General features: G+C 47.8%; 1 protein-coding gene across 1 annotated transcript in view; it reads right to left on the reverse strand.

The window, feature by feature from the left end:
• Positions 1–13,934, reverse strand: part of CRLF3 (cytokine receptor like factor 3) — an 81,611-nt gene that overhangs the window by 12,587 nt on the left and 55,090 nt on the right. The window contains exons 5-7 of the mRNA XM_063960871.1: positions 13,667–13,889; positions 12,963–13,095; positions 6,799–6,911 (exon numbers count right to left, since the gene is read on the reverse strand). Coding sequence (XP_063816941.1) covers positions 6,799–6,911; positions 12,963–13,095; positions 13,667–13,889 — 469 coding nt within the window. The remainder of the gene's footprint in view (positions 1–6,798; positions 6,912–12,962; positions 13,096–13,666; positions 13,890–13,934) is intronic.

The raw sequence follows: 13,934 nt of genomic DNA on the forward strand, positions 1-13,934 counted from the left end.
GGAAAGGATTTTTGTGTAAACTAAGGGCTACAAACATACCAGCCCACACCACAACCATACCGTACAACCGGAGTAACAGTAAACCAGATAACAGTATGAAAAACTACAGCAACAAGCTGAAAACAGAAATACACAACCCATGTATAAACTAAGTGACCCTACAAGGGAACACTGCAAGAAACAGTCCGCACTGGGACGGGCGCCCAGCATCCTCTACGGACTAGGAGAAAAGGATTTACTGGTAAGTACCAAAATCCTATTTTCTCTTACGTCCTAGAGGATGCTGAGGACTCCAAAAGGACCATGGGGTTTATACCAAAGCTCCAGACCGGGCAGGAGAGTGCGGACAACTCTGCAGCACCGACTGAGCAAACGCAAGGTCCTCATCAGCCAGGGTATTAAACTTATTTTACTTTGCAAAAGTGTTTGAACCCGACCAGGTAGCCGCTCGGCAGAGCTATAAAGCCGAGACGCCCCGGGCAGCCGCCCAAGACGAGACCACTTTCCTGGTAGAATGGGCTTTCACTGACTTCGGCACCGGTAACCCGGCCGAAGAATGAGCCTGCTGAATCGTACTACAAATCCAGCGTGCAATAGTCTGTTTTGAAGCAGGATGACCAATCTTGTTGGAAGCATACAGGACAAACAGCGCCTCAGTTTTCCTGGCAACAGCCGTACGGGCGACATAGATCTTCAAAGCCCTCACTACATCCAGAGGCCTTTGGAACTGCCACAGCATCCCCAGCCACCGGTACCACAATAGGTTGGTTAATGTGAAACGAAGAGACCACCTTTGGTAAAAATTGTTCACGAGTCCTCAATTCTGCCCTATCTGAATGAAAGATCAAGTACGGGCTCTTATGAGATAAGGCCGCCAACTCAGACACTCGCCTGGCAGATGCCAGCGCCAACAGCACGACTACCTTCCAGGTGAGAAACTTCAACTCAACCTTACGCAAAGGCTCAAACCAGGAAGACATGAGAAACTGTAAGACCACATCAAGATCCCATGGGGCCACAGGAGGCACAAACGGGGGATTGATATGCAAAACTCCTTTCACAAATGTCTGAACCTCTGGGAGGGCAGCCAATTCCCTTTGAAAGAAAATAGACAATGCCGAAATCTGCACCTTGATGGAGCCCAACTTCAGGCCTGCATCCACACCAGCCTGCAAACAGTGGAGAAAACGCCCCAAATTAAATTCTTACGCAGGAGCCCTTTTAATCTCACACCAGGAAACATACTTCTTCCAAATACGGTGATAATGCTTCGCCGTAACCTCCTTCCTAGCCTTGAGGAGAGTAGGAATGACCTCCCCGGGAATACCTTTACGAGCTAAGATCTGGCGCTCAACTTCCATGCTGTCAAACGCAGCCGCGGTAAGTCTGGAAACACACATGGACCCTGCAACAACAGGTCCTCTCTTAGAGGAAGCGGCCAAGGATCTTCCGCAAGTAATTCCTGAAGGTCCGGATACCAGGCCCTTCTTGGCTAATCTGGAACTACGAGAATCGCCTGAACCCTTGCTCGCCGAATGATCCCCAGTACCTTTGGAATGAGAGGAAGTGGAGGGAACACATACACCGACTTGAACACCCACGGAGACACCAGGGCGTCCACCGCACTGGCTTGGGGGTCCCTTGACCTAAAACAATACCTCGGGAGCTTCTTGTTGAGACGAGACGCCATCATGTCTATCAGAGGGAGTCCCCAACGCTTTGTCACTTCTGCAAACACCTCTTGATGAAGAGCCCACTCTCCCGGATGAAGATCGTGTCTGCTGAGGAAGTCTGCTTCCCAGTTGTCTACTCCCGGAAGGAAGACTGCTGACAGGGGGCTCACGTGTTGTTCCGCCCAGCGAAGGATTCTTGTGGCCTCCGCCATTGCCGCTCTGCTCCTTGTGCCGCCTTGACGGTTGATATTTGCCACCGCTGTGATGTTGTCCGACTGTACCAGGACAGATCGACCCTGAAGAAGGCTTCTTGCCTTTAGCAGGCCGTTGTAAATGGCTTTTAACTCGAGAACATTTATGTGGAGTCCCGCTTCCTGGAGCGACCATCTCCCCTGGAAGTTCCTGCCTTGGGTGACTGCACCCCAGCCCCGGAGACTTGCATCTGTTGTCAGAAGTACCCAGTCCAGGATACCGAACCGGCGTCCCTCTAGGAGGTGAGACCCTTGTAGCCACCACAGGAGGGAAATTATGGCTCTGGGAGATAGACTTATCTTCCGGTGCATGTGCAGGTGAGACCCGGACCATTTGCTCAGCAAGTCCCACTGAAACACCCGGGCATGAAACCTGCCGAACGGAATGGCTTCGTACGCCGCAACCATCTTCCCCAGAACCCGCGTACATTGATGGATGGACACAGTCTTCGGCCGCAGAAGTTCCCTGACTATCGACTGCAGTTCTAGAGCCTTTTCCTGTGGAAGAAAAACTCTCTAACTCCGTGTCCAGAATCATGCCCAGAAAAGACAGCCGGGTGGTCGGAATCAACTGAGATTTTGGCAAATTTAGCACCCAACCGTGCTGTCGTAGCACCGCCAGCACCAAATCTACACTCCTTAGCAACCTTTCCTTGGACCTCGCCTTTATCAGGAGATCGTCCAAGTACGGGATAATTGTAACCCCTTGCTTACAAAGGAGAACTATTATTTCTGCCATGACCTTGGTGAAAACCCTCTGGGCCGTGGAAAGGCCAAACGGCAACGTCTGAAATTGGTAATGAGAATCCTGTATCGCAAACCTGAGGAAGGCCTGATGCGAAGGAAATATCGGGACGTGTAAGTAGGCATCCTTTATGTTGACTGACGCCATAAAATCCCCCCCTTCCAGGCTGGTAATCACCGCTCGAAGAGATTCCATCTTGAACTTGAAAACTTTCAAGTATGGATTGAGGGATTTTAGATTCAGAATCGGTCTGACCGAACCGTCCGGTTTCGGCACAACAAATAGGCTCGAGTAGAACCCCTCCCCCCGTTGTGATGGGGGAACAGGAACAATGACCCTCTGTTGACACAATTTTTGTATTGCAGCCAGCACCAGCTCCCTGTTCCGGAAGAGACGCTGGTAAGGGCGAAACAAAAAAACGGTGAAGGGGCACCTCTTGAAACTCCAGCTTGTATCCCTGAGATACAATCTCTAGGACCCAAGGATCGAGGCCTGATTGAATCCAGACCTAACTGAAGACTCGGAGACGGCCCCCCACCGGTCCGGACTCCCCCAGGGAAGCCCTAACGTCATGCGGTGGACTTTGTAGAGGCGGGGGAGGACTTTTGGTCCTGGGCGCCCGACACGGCAGGCGACTTCCTACCCCTTCCTTTACCTTTTGAAGCGAGGAAGGACGAACCTTTCCCACGCCTGTATTTATTGGGACGAAAGGACTGCATCTGCTGATGTGGTGCCTTTTTGTGTTGTGTGGGAACAAAGGGAAGAAAAGAGTACTTACCCGCCGTCGCGGTAGAGACCAGGTCCGCCAAGCCATCCCCAAACAAGACATTACCTTTGAAGGGTAAAGCTTCCATAACTCTCTTGGAGTCGGCATCCGCATTCCATTGATGGATCCACAACGCCCTCCTTGCCGATATTGACATGGCATTGGCTCTTGACCCCAAGAGACCAACATCCCTCGCCGCATCCCTCAGGTAATCTGCAGCGTCCTTGATATAACCAAGAGTCAGAAGAACATTATCTTTATCAAGGGTATCCATATCAGCAGCTAAATTCTCAGCCCATTTAGCAATAGCACTACTCACCCACACCAACGCCACTTGCAGGCCTGAGCAATGCACCTGTATTAGCGAAAATGGACTTCAGAGACGTCTCCAGCTTGCGAGCTTGAGAGCTGCCGTGTCAGAGACGGAAGCGCCAACTTCTTAGACAAACGAGATAGAGCTTTGTCAACATTTGGAGACGACTCCCATTTTTCCCTGTCCTCAGAGGAGAAAGGATACGCCATGTAAATCCTCTTGGGAATCTGCCACCTCTTATTTGGCGACTCCCAAGCTTTTTCACAAAGAGTATTCATTTCATGAGAGGGGGGAAACTTCACTTCAGGTTTTTTACCTTTGAACAAACAAATCCTTGTTTCCTGCACCGCAGGTTCATCAGAAATGTGTAAAACATCCTTTATAGCCACAATCATGTACTGAATACACTTTACTAAACGTGGATGCAAAGCAGCCTCAGAAAAATCGACCTCAGAATCAGAGTCTGTGTCGGTATCAGTATCTACCACTTGAGTAAACGGCCGCTTTTGCGAGCCCAATGGGGTCTGTACCTGAGACAAAGCCTCCTCTATGGACTTCTTCCACACCTGCATCTGTGACTCAGACTTATCTAACCTCTTTGATAAAGAAGCTACATTCGTATTGATTGTACTTAGTAATGTGAGTAAATCTAGTGTCGGCTGTGCCGACAGACCTAAATCCAGACCCACAACCACACCCCCAACAACCTCCTCCGGTGAATCACATTCAGCCTCAGACATGCCGACACATTTAATCGACACACCCTCAATGTCTCAGCTAGGGGACAGGCCCACCGTGAAGCCCAGAGAGACCCAGAGGGAGTATGCCAGCTCATACCCCAGCGCCCATATATCCCTATAAGGGATATATATGACCAGCGCTGCTTTAAATAACCAGAATAATGCACCACACTGTGCAAGCCCCCCCCCCGGATATCTCCCTGTAACTTGCGAGGAGTGATGGAGGTCCGGCCCAGCATCTACTTCAGCCGCGTGGAGGAGAAAAAGATGGCGCTGTGAGCCGCGCGCTAAGCTCCGCCCCTTCCCGTACCCTGTGAGTGCCGTCAGTGATGTGTGTGGGAGCATGGAGCGCAGCGTTACCGCTGCGCTGTACCTGGTCACCGAAGTCTTCTGCCGTCCTTAAGTCTTCTGATCTTCTCATACTCACCCGACTTCTTTCTTCTGGATTCTGTGAGGGGGTGACGGCGTGGCTCCGGGAACAAGCAGCTAAGCGCACCAAGTGATCAAACCCTCTGGAGCTAATGGTGTCCAGTAGCCGAGAAGCAGAGCCCTTAAACTAAGAAGAAGTAGGTCTGCTTCTCTCCCCTCACTCCCACGCTGCAGGGAGCCTGTAGCCAGCAGGTCTTCCTGAAAATAAAAAACCTAACAAAAGTCTTTTCCAGAGAAACTCAGTAGAGCTCCCCTAGTGAGTGTCCAGTCAGTCCTGGGCACAAAGTCTAACTGAGTTCTGGAGGAGGGGCATAGAGGGAGGAGCCAGTTTACACCCAGTCTTAAGTCTTTTCAGTGTGCCCAAGCTCCTGCGGATCCCGTCTATACCCCATGGTCCTTTTAGAGTCCCCAGCATCCTCTAGGACGTAAGAGGGAAAAGAAAAGAAAAAAACAGGTGAGAACATTTGGCTGCCGTAGAGTATTTCAATTAAAAAACGAAGTAATGGTAACAATTCTCTCATTTACTTATCAGTTCCATGACAGCCATAATGACTGGGAAGTGCAGACACAATAGAAGCATAAATACAGACAAGTAGGACATTTTTTAAATGAGTAGCGTTAAATTGAGTATCAGCAGAAGAGATCACACAACCACCAATGCCTGGCGCCAAATTAAAAAATATATACACACACACACACACATTACATATATATATATATATATATACATATATATATATATACACATACATACATACACACATATATATATATATATATATATATATACACATACACACACACACACACACATATGTATATATGTGATAATAGTAATTCTTCAAAACACCAATATATATTACACATATAGCAGCAGTGAAGTAATTGGCTTGTGGAAGAAGCCAAATCAATGCACCTGAAACAATCAGGTGTGCAACATGTAAAACAACTTTTTTTTCTCCCTGTGCTATTTAACTAAAATTAAGCAATAGGACATGAATAAACTTGATCCAACAATTATAAGATTTATTATAATCAATTTTTAATCAATGGTGACTGATCTCACATAAAATAGTAAAAATGACATCTAACAAATTGCATAACACAATAAATTCAAAGAGGTGGATCATGCTCAAACCTATAAAAACCAATATCCAAGCTGGACTTTACTGTCGACTGTATTGAATGTGTCCAAACTGATACAAAGTAATTCCCGCAGTTTTGCAGGTATACTTTGTATCAGTTTGGACACATTCAATACAGTTTTCTTTTACCTGACTAGAGTTAACACATTCGCTATGACTGCCCTGGAGCTGATAAGAGAGCATTCTTCATGGGTTGTATTGTGTCCTCCTACAGGCTCAGAAAAAAAAACATGTCAAAGGGAATCCTTCCAAGTGAGCACACCCTGGAGAACCAAACCAAGGGACTCCTAATAGAGTGCCCACTATAGCTTTAAGGGATGCAGTTGGCATCCCAATGCTTAGATTGCCAGCGGTCAGAAGACCGGCACCGGAATCCCGACAGTCAACATCATGAATGTAAATATGCAGGGAGGCTGCAAAAAAGGAGTAAGGTGAAGAGGGTTAGCATACTTACCCACCAGGTGTAGGACTTCTAAGCGTCAGGATGCCACGGTCATCATGTGACCGCCAGCATCCCGTACCCAACCCGCTATTAGAACAAGGTTATGCTCTAAACAGTGTCTAATTTTTCCCTAGTGCACTGCCTCTTCAGTGTGAAACACAAATCTGTACCCCACAACTGTACAATAATGTTCATTATTTTTATAAATACATTTTACTCTGCTGATGCAAACTAAATAAAATAATGTAAAGTGTATAACAAACATGATTGGTAGATCTGCCCAAAAGTACTTACCACTTGTGCTAATACATACAGCCTTGTCTCTCTGTAAGGATTCATATCCACTCTCTTTCTCCACACAAATTCCAATACTGTCCCTCTTATCTGGCTGTCCGGCAGTCTCCACCCTGCGGTGCCAAATATCATTATTTGAAATCAGTAATTAAGACCACATTGTTTCTAGCAATCCGTTTTTGTTTCCACCAGAAGCTTAAAACAGAACAATGGTCCAGGATACAACACTATGATCTCAATACCTACGTGTTGCCAATTGTACAATCTCCACTATGAAATTATAGGATACATTTACATGTGGGCATACTTTATAAATGAAAGTATCCAATACAGGACTAACATGTAATCACTTTAATTACAGGAAATAATAAGATTTTACTTACCGATAAATCTATTTCTCGGAGTCCGTAGTGGATGCTGGGGTTCCTGAAAGGACCATGGGGAATAGCGGCTCCGCAGGAGACAGGGCACAAAAAGTAAAGCTTTTTCCGATCAGGTGGTGTGCACTGGCTCCTCCCCCCATGACCCTCCTCCAGACTCCAGTTAGGTACTGTGCCCGGACGAGCGTACACAATAAGGGAGGATTTTGAATCCCGGGTAAGACTCATACCAGCCACACCAATCACACCGTACAACTTGTGATCTAAACCCAGTTAACAGTATGATAACAGCGGAGCCTCTGAAAGATGGCTTCCAACAACAATAACCCGAATAAGTTAACAATAACTATGTACAATTTATGCAGATAATCCGCACTTGGGATGGGCGCCCAGCATCCACTACGGACTCCGAGAAATAGATTTATCGGTAAGTAAAATCTTATTTTCTCTATCGTCCTAGTGGATGCTGGGGTTCCTGAAAGGACCATGGGGATTATACCAAAGCTCCCAAACGGGCGGGAGAGTGCGGATGACTCTGCAGCACCGAATGAGAGAACTCCAGGTCCTCCTTAGCCAGAGTATCAAATTTGTAAAATTTTACAAACGTGTTCTCCCCTGACCACGTAGCTGCTCGGCAAAGTTGTAATGCCGAGACCCCTCGGGCAGCCGCCCAAGATGAGCCCACCTTCCTTGTGGAGTGGGCCTTTACAGATTTAGGCTGTGGCAGGCCTGCCACAGAATGTGCCAGTTGGATTGTGCTACAGATCCAACGAGCAATCGTCTGCTTAGACGCAGGAGCACCCATCTTGTTGGGTGCATACAATATAAACAACGAGTCAGATTTTCTGACTCCAGCTGTTCTTGCAATATATATTTTTAATGCTCTGAAAACGTCCAGTAACTTGGAGTCCTCCAAGTCACTTGTAGCCGCAGGCACTACAATAGGCTGGTTCAGATGAAATGCTGACACCACCTTAGGGAGAAAATGCGGACGAGTCCGCAGTTCTGCCCTGTCCGAATGGAAAATCAGATATGGGCTTTTGTAAGATAAAGCTGCCAATTCTGACACTCTCCTGGCAGAAGCCAGGGCTAGAAGCATGGTCACTTTCCAAGTGAGATATTTCAAATCCACCTTATTTAGTGGTTCAAACCAATGAGATTTTAGAAAATCCAAAACTACATTGAGATCCCACGGTGCCACTGGAGGCACCACAGGAGGCTGTATATGCAGCACTCCCTTCACAAAGGTCTGGACTTCAGGGACTGAAGCCAATTCTTTTTGAAAGAAAATCGACAGGGCCGAAATTTGAACCTTAATAGATCCCAATTTGAGACCCATAGACAATCCTGATTGCAGGAAATGTAGGAATCGACCCAGTTGAAATTCCTCCGTCGGAGCACTCCGATCTTCGCACCACGCAACATATTTTCGCCAAATTCGGTGATAATGTTGCACGGTTACTTCTTTCCTTGCTTTAATCAAAGTAGGAATGACTTCTTCCGGCATGCCTTTTTCCATTAGGATCCGGCGTTCAACCGCCATGCCGTCAAACGCAGCCGCGGTAAGTCTTGAAACAGACAGGGACCCTGCTGAAGCAAGTCCCTCCTTAGAGGTAGAGGCCACGGATCTTCCGTGATCATCTCTTGAAGTTCCGGGTACCAAGTCCTTCTTGGCCAATCCGGAACCACTAGTATCGTTCTTACGCCTCTTTGCCGTATAATTCTCAATACTTTTGGTATGAGAGGCAGAGGAGGAAACACATACACCGACTGGTACACCCAAGGCGTTACCAGCGCGTCCACAGCTATTGCCTGCGGATCTCTTGACCTGGCGCAATACCTGTCCAGTTTTTTGTTGAGGCGAGACGCCATCATGTCCACCATTGGTCTTTCCCAACGGGTTACCAGCATGTGGAAGACTTCTGGATGAAGTCCCCACTCTCCCGGGTGAAGATCGTGTCTGCTGAGGAAGTCTGCTTCCCAGTTGTCCACTCCCGGGATGAACACTGCTGATAGCGCTATCACATGATTCTCTGCCCAGCGAAGAATCCTTGCAGCTTCTGCCATTGCACTCCTGCTTCTTGTGCCGCCCTGTCTGTTCACATGGGCGACTGCCGTGATGTTGTCCGACTGGATCAACACCGGTTTTCCCTGAAGCAGAGGTTCTGCCTGGCTTAGAGCATTGTATATTGCTCTTAGTTCCAGAATGTTTATGTGAAGAGACGTTTCCAGGCTCGTCCATACTCCCTGGAAGTTTCTTCCTTGTGTGACTGCTCCCCAGCCTCTCAGGCTGGCGTCCGTGGTCACCAGGATCCAATCCTGTATGCCGAATCTGCGGCCCTCCAATAGATGAGGACTCTGCAACCACCACAGAAGAGACACCCTTGTCCTTGGAGACAGGGTTATCCGTAGGTGCATCTGAAGATGCGACCCTGACCATTTGTCCAACAGATCCCTTTGGAAAATTCTTGCGTGGAATCTGCCGAATGGAATTGCTTCGTAAGAAGCCACCATTTTTCCCAGGACTCTTGTGCATTGATGTACAGACACCTTTCCTGGTTTTAGGAGGTTCCTGACAAGCTCGGATAACTCCTTGGCTTTTTCCTCCGGGAGAAAAACCTTTTTCTGAACCGTGTCCAGAATCATCCCTAGGAACAGCAGACGAGTTGTCGGCATTAACTGGGATTTTGGAATATTCAGAATCCACCCGTGCTGTTTTAGCACTTCTTGAGACAGTGCTAATCCCATCTCTAGCTGTTCTCTGGACCTCGCCCTTATTAGGAGATCGTCCAAGTATGGGATAATTAATACGCCTTTTCTTCGAAGAAGAATCATCATCTCGGCCATTACCTTTGTAAAGATCCGAGGTGCCGTGGACAATCCGAACGGCAGCGTCTGAAACTGATAGTGACAGTTTTGTACAACGAACCTGAGGTACCCCTGGTGTGAGGGGTAAATTGGAACGTGGAGATACGCATCCTTGATGTCCAAGGATACCATAAAGTCCCCCTCTTCCAGGTTCGCTATCACTGCTCTGAGTGACTCCATTTTGAACTTGAACTTCTTTATGTACAGGTTCAAGGACTTCAGATTTAGAATAGGCCTTACCGAGCCATCCGGCTTCGGTACCACAAAAAGAGTGGAATAATACCCCTTCCCTTGTTGTAGAAGAGGTACCTTGACTATCACCTGCTGAGCGTACAGCTTGTGAATGGCTTCCAAAACCGTCTCCCTTTCGGAGGGGGACGTTGGTAAAGCAGACTTCAGGAAACGGCGAGGTGGATCCGTCTCTAATTCCAACCTGTACCCTTGAGATATTATCTGCAGGATCCAGGGATCTACCTGCGAGTGAGCCCACTGCGCGCTGTAATTTTTGAGACGACCGCCCACCATCCCCGAGTCCGCTTGAGAAGCCCCAGCGTCATGCTGAGGCTTTTGTAGAAGCCGGGGAGGGCTTCTGTTCCTGGGAAGGAGCTGCGTGTTGCTGTCTCTTCCCTCGACCTTTGCCTCGTGGCAGATATGAATAGCCCTTTGCTCTCTTATTTTTAAAGGAACGAAAGGGCTGCGGTTGAAAAGTCGGTGCCTTTTTCTGTGGGGGAGTGACTTGAGGTAGAAAGGTGGATTTCCCGGCTGTAGCCGTGGCCACCAAATCTGATAGACCGACTCCAAATAACTCCTCCCCTTTATACGGCAAAACTTCCATATGCCGTTTTGAATCCGCATCACCTGACCACTGTCGCGTCCATAAAGCTCTTCTGGCCGAAATGGACATAGCACTTACCCGTGATGCCAGTGTGCAGATATCCCTCTGTGCATCACGCATATAAAGAAATGCATCCTTTATTTGTTCTAACGACAGTAAAATATTGTCCCTGTCCAGGGTATCAATATTTTCAATCAGGGACTCTGACCAAACTACCCCAGCACTGCCCATCCAGGCAGTCGCTACAGCTGGTCGTAGTATAACACCTGCATGTGTGTATATACTTTTTTGGATATTTTCCATCCTCCTATCTGATGGATCTTTAAGTGCGGCCGTCTCAGGAGAGGGTAACGCCACTTGTTTAGATAAGCGTGTTAGCGCCTTGTCCACCCTAGGAGGTGTTTCCCAGCGCTCCCTAACCTCTGGCGGGAAAGGGTATAATGCCAATAATTTCTTTGAAATTATCAGTTTTTTATCAGGGGCAACCCACGCTTCATTACACACGTCATTTAATTCTTCTGATTCAGGAAAAACTATAGGTAGTTTTTTCATACCCCACATAATACCCTGTTTAGTGGTACCTGTAGTATCAGCTAAATGTAACGCCTCCTTCATTGCCAAAATCATATAACGTGTGGCCCTACTGGAAAATACGGTTGATTCGTCACCGTCACCACTGGAGTCATCGCCTGTGTCTGGGTCTGTGTCGACCGACTGAGGCAAAGGGCGTTTCACAGCCCCTGACGGTGTTTGAGTCGCCTGGACAGGCACTAATTGATTGTCCGGCCGCCTCATGTCGTCAAACGACTGCTTTAGCGTGTTGACATTATCCCGTAGTTCCATAAATAAAGGCATCCATTCCGGTGTCGACTCCCTAGGGGGTGACATCCTCATATTTGGCAATTGCTCCGCCTCCACACCAATATCGTCCTCATACATGTCGACACACACGTACCGACACACAGCAGACACACAGGGAATGCTCCTAACGAAGACAGGACCCACTAGCCCTTTGGGGAGACAGAGGGAGAGTTTGCCAGCACACACCAAAAGCGCTATATATATATCAGGGATAGCCTTATAATAAGTGCTCCCTTATAGCTGCTTTGTTATATCAAATTATCGCCATAAATGTGCCCCCCCCTCTCTGTTTTACCCTGTTTCTGTAGTGCAGTGCAGGGGAGAGACTTGGGAGCCGTCCTGACCAGCGGAACTGTGAGAGGAAATGGCGCCGTGTGCTGAGGAGATAGGCCCCGCCCCTTTTCTGGCGGGCTCGTCTCCCGCTATTTAGAGAAATCAGGCAGGGGTTAAATATCTCCATATAGCCTCTAGGGCTATATGTGAGGTATTTTTAGCCTTTATAAGTAATCATTTTGCCTCCCAGGGCGCCCCCCTCCCAGCGCCCTGCACCCTCAGTGACTGCCGTGTGAAGTGTGCCGAGAGGAAAATGGCGCACAGCTGCAGTGCTGTGCGCTACCTTTTGAAGACTGCAGGAGTCTTCAGCCGCCGATTCTGGACCTCTTCTGTCTTCAGCATCTGCAAGGGGGCCGGCGGCGTGGCTCCGGTGACCATCCAGGCTGTACCCGTGATCGTCCCTCTGGAGCTTGATGTCCAGTAGCCAAGAAGCCAATCCATCCTGCACGCAGGTGAGTTGACTCCTTCTCCCCTCAGTCCCTCGCTGCAGTGATCCTGTTGCCAGCAGGAATCACTGTAAAATAAAAAACCTAGCTAAACTTTTTCTAAGCAGCTCTTTAGGAGAGCCACCTAGATTGCACCCTTCTCGGCCGGGCACAAAAATCTAACTGGAGTCTGGAGGAGGGTCATGGGGGGAGGAGCCAGTGCACACCACCTGATCGGAAAAAGCTTTACTTTTTGTGCCCTGTCTCCTGCGGAGCCGCTATTCCCCATGGTCCTTTCAGGAACCCCAGCATCCACTAGGACGATAGAGAAAAGAATATTTGAAAGAGAAACCTAGTGGTCAATTAGAACAGTACCTGATTTAGGTAAAACAGGAATGTCTGAAACAATGGAGTACTATATATTGCCTATTGGCCAGGAGGTAAGGATCCATCTTCTCTTACCTAAATGTCAGTGTCTGACCAGGAAAATATGTGGCTGTTTTGGAGTAGAGGACACCATGGCAAAATGTATCATTTCTCAGAGCAATGTTTCTCCTGCTACTCAGACTGTAGCCTTCTAATCCAGGATTCCACTCTACCGGAGAAATACCAGACAGTAATAATAATAATAATAATAATAATAATAATAATAAAAGTGTGTGGCAGGGAGTGTAGACAGCAGCATACTTTTTATGATCATCAACACCCCCCTCCAACCAGCGTCAATAACCTACAGTCCCCATCCACCTCTCCAGACTATTGGTTGACTTTCAGAGTGTTGGGCAGATGTACTAAAGCCTTGAAAAGGGATAAAGTGAAGAGTAAAACATAGAAAGTACCAACCAACCAGCTCCTGTCATTTTTCAAGCACAGCCTGTAACACGGCAGTTAGGCGCTAATTGGCTGGTACTTTAGCACTTTCATCTTTATCACTTTTCAAAGTTTAGTTCATCTGTTCCAGAAACAATTGAGTAAGGATTTAATAACTGCATCACTAGTTTTGCATTACCGAGCTTAGAATGCCTTTACACTGACACTTGTCCTGAATAAAAAATATGAACTGTTTCCCAGCACCGACCAGAACAATCGTCTTCAAAAATAACAAAGTAGTGTCATCCTAGCTGTGAAACTAGTAGGTCCAGTGTCCGTAGCTTTTAGGAACGTACCATGTGGAATGAGACAGGTATGGCCAAGCTGTGGCACACTCCATGGGCTCCATTCCTGGCGCCCATCTCCTCGGGCACATACCCTGAACTGATAGTCTACATTGGGGTCGATTTGTAGCACTATGAATTCGCACTCAGAGCCCACATATGCGTCCTCAAAATGGGCAGAGGAATTTTTGCGATACTGCAGTCGGTAATCCTGGGCCAAAAAGTCGTCGTCCACCTGAAATAAGCAGAATGCAGAAACTTAATAAATTGATAATGACCT

The sequence above is a fragment of the Pseudophryne corroboree genome, chromosome 3 (assembly GCF_028390025.1).
Source record: "Pseudophryne corroboree isolate aPseCor3 chromosome 3, aPseCor3.hap2, whole genome shotgun sequence".
NCBI classification, from domain to species: domain Eukaryota; kingdom Metazoa; phylum Chordata; class Amphibia; order Anura; family Myobatrachidae; genus Pseudophryne; species Pseudophryne corroboree.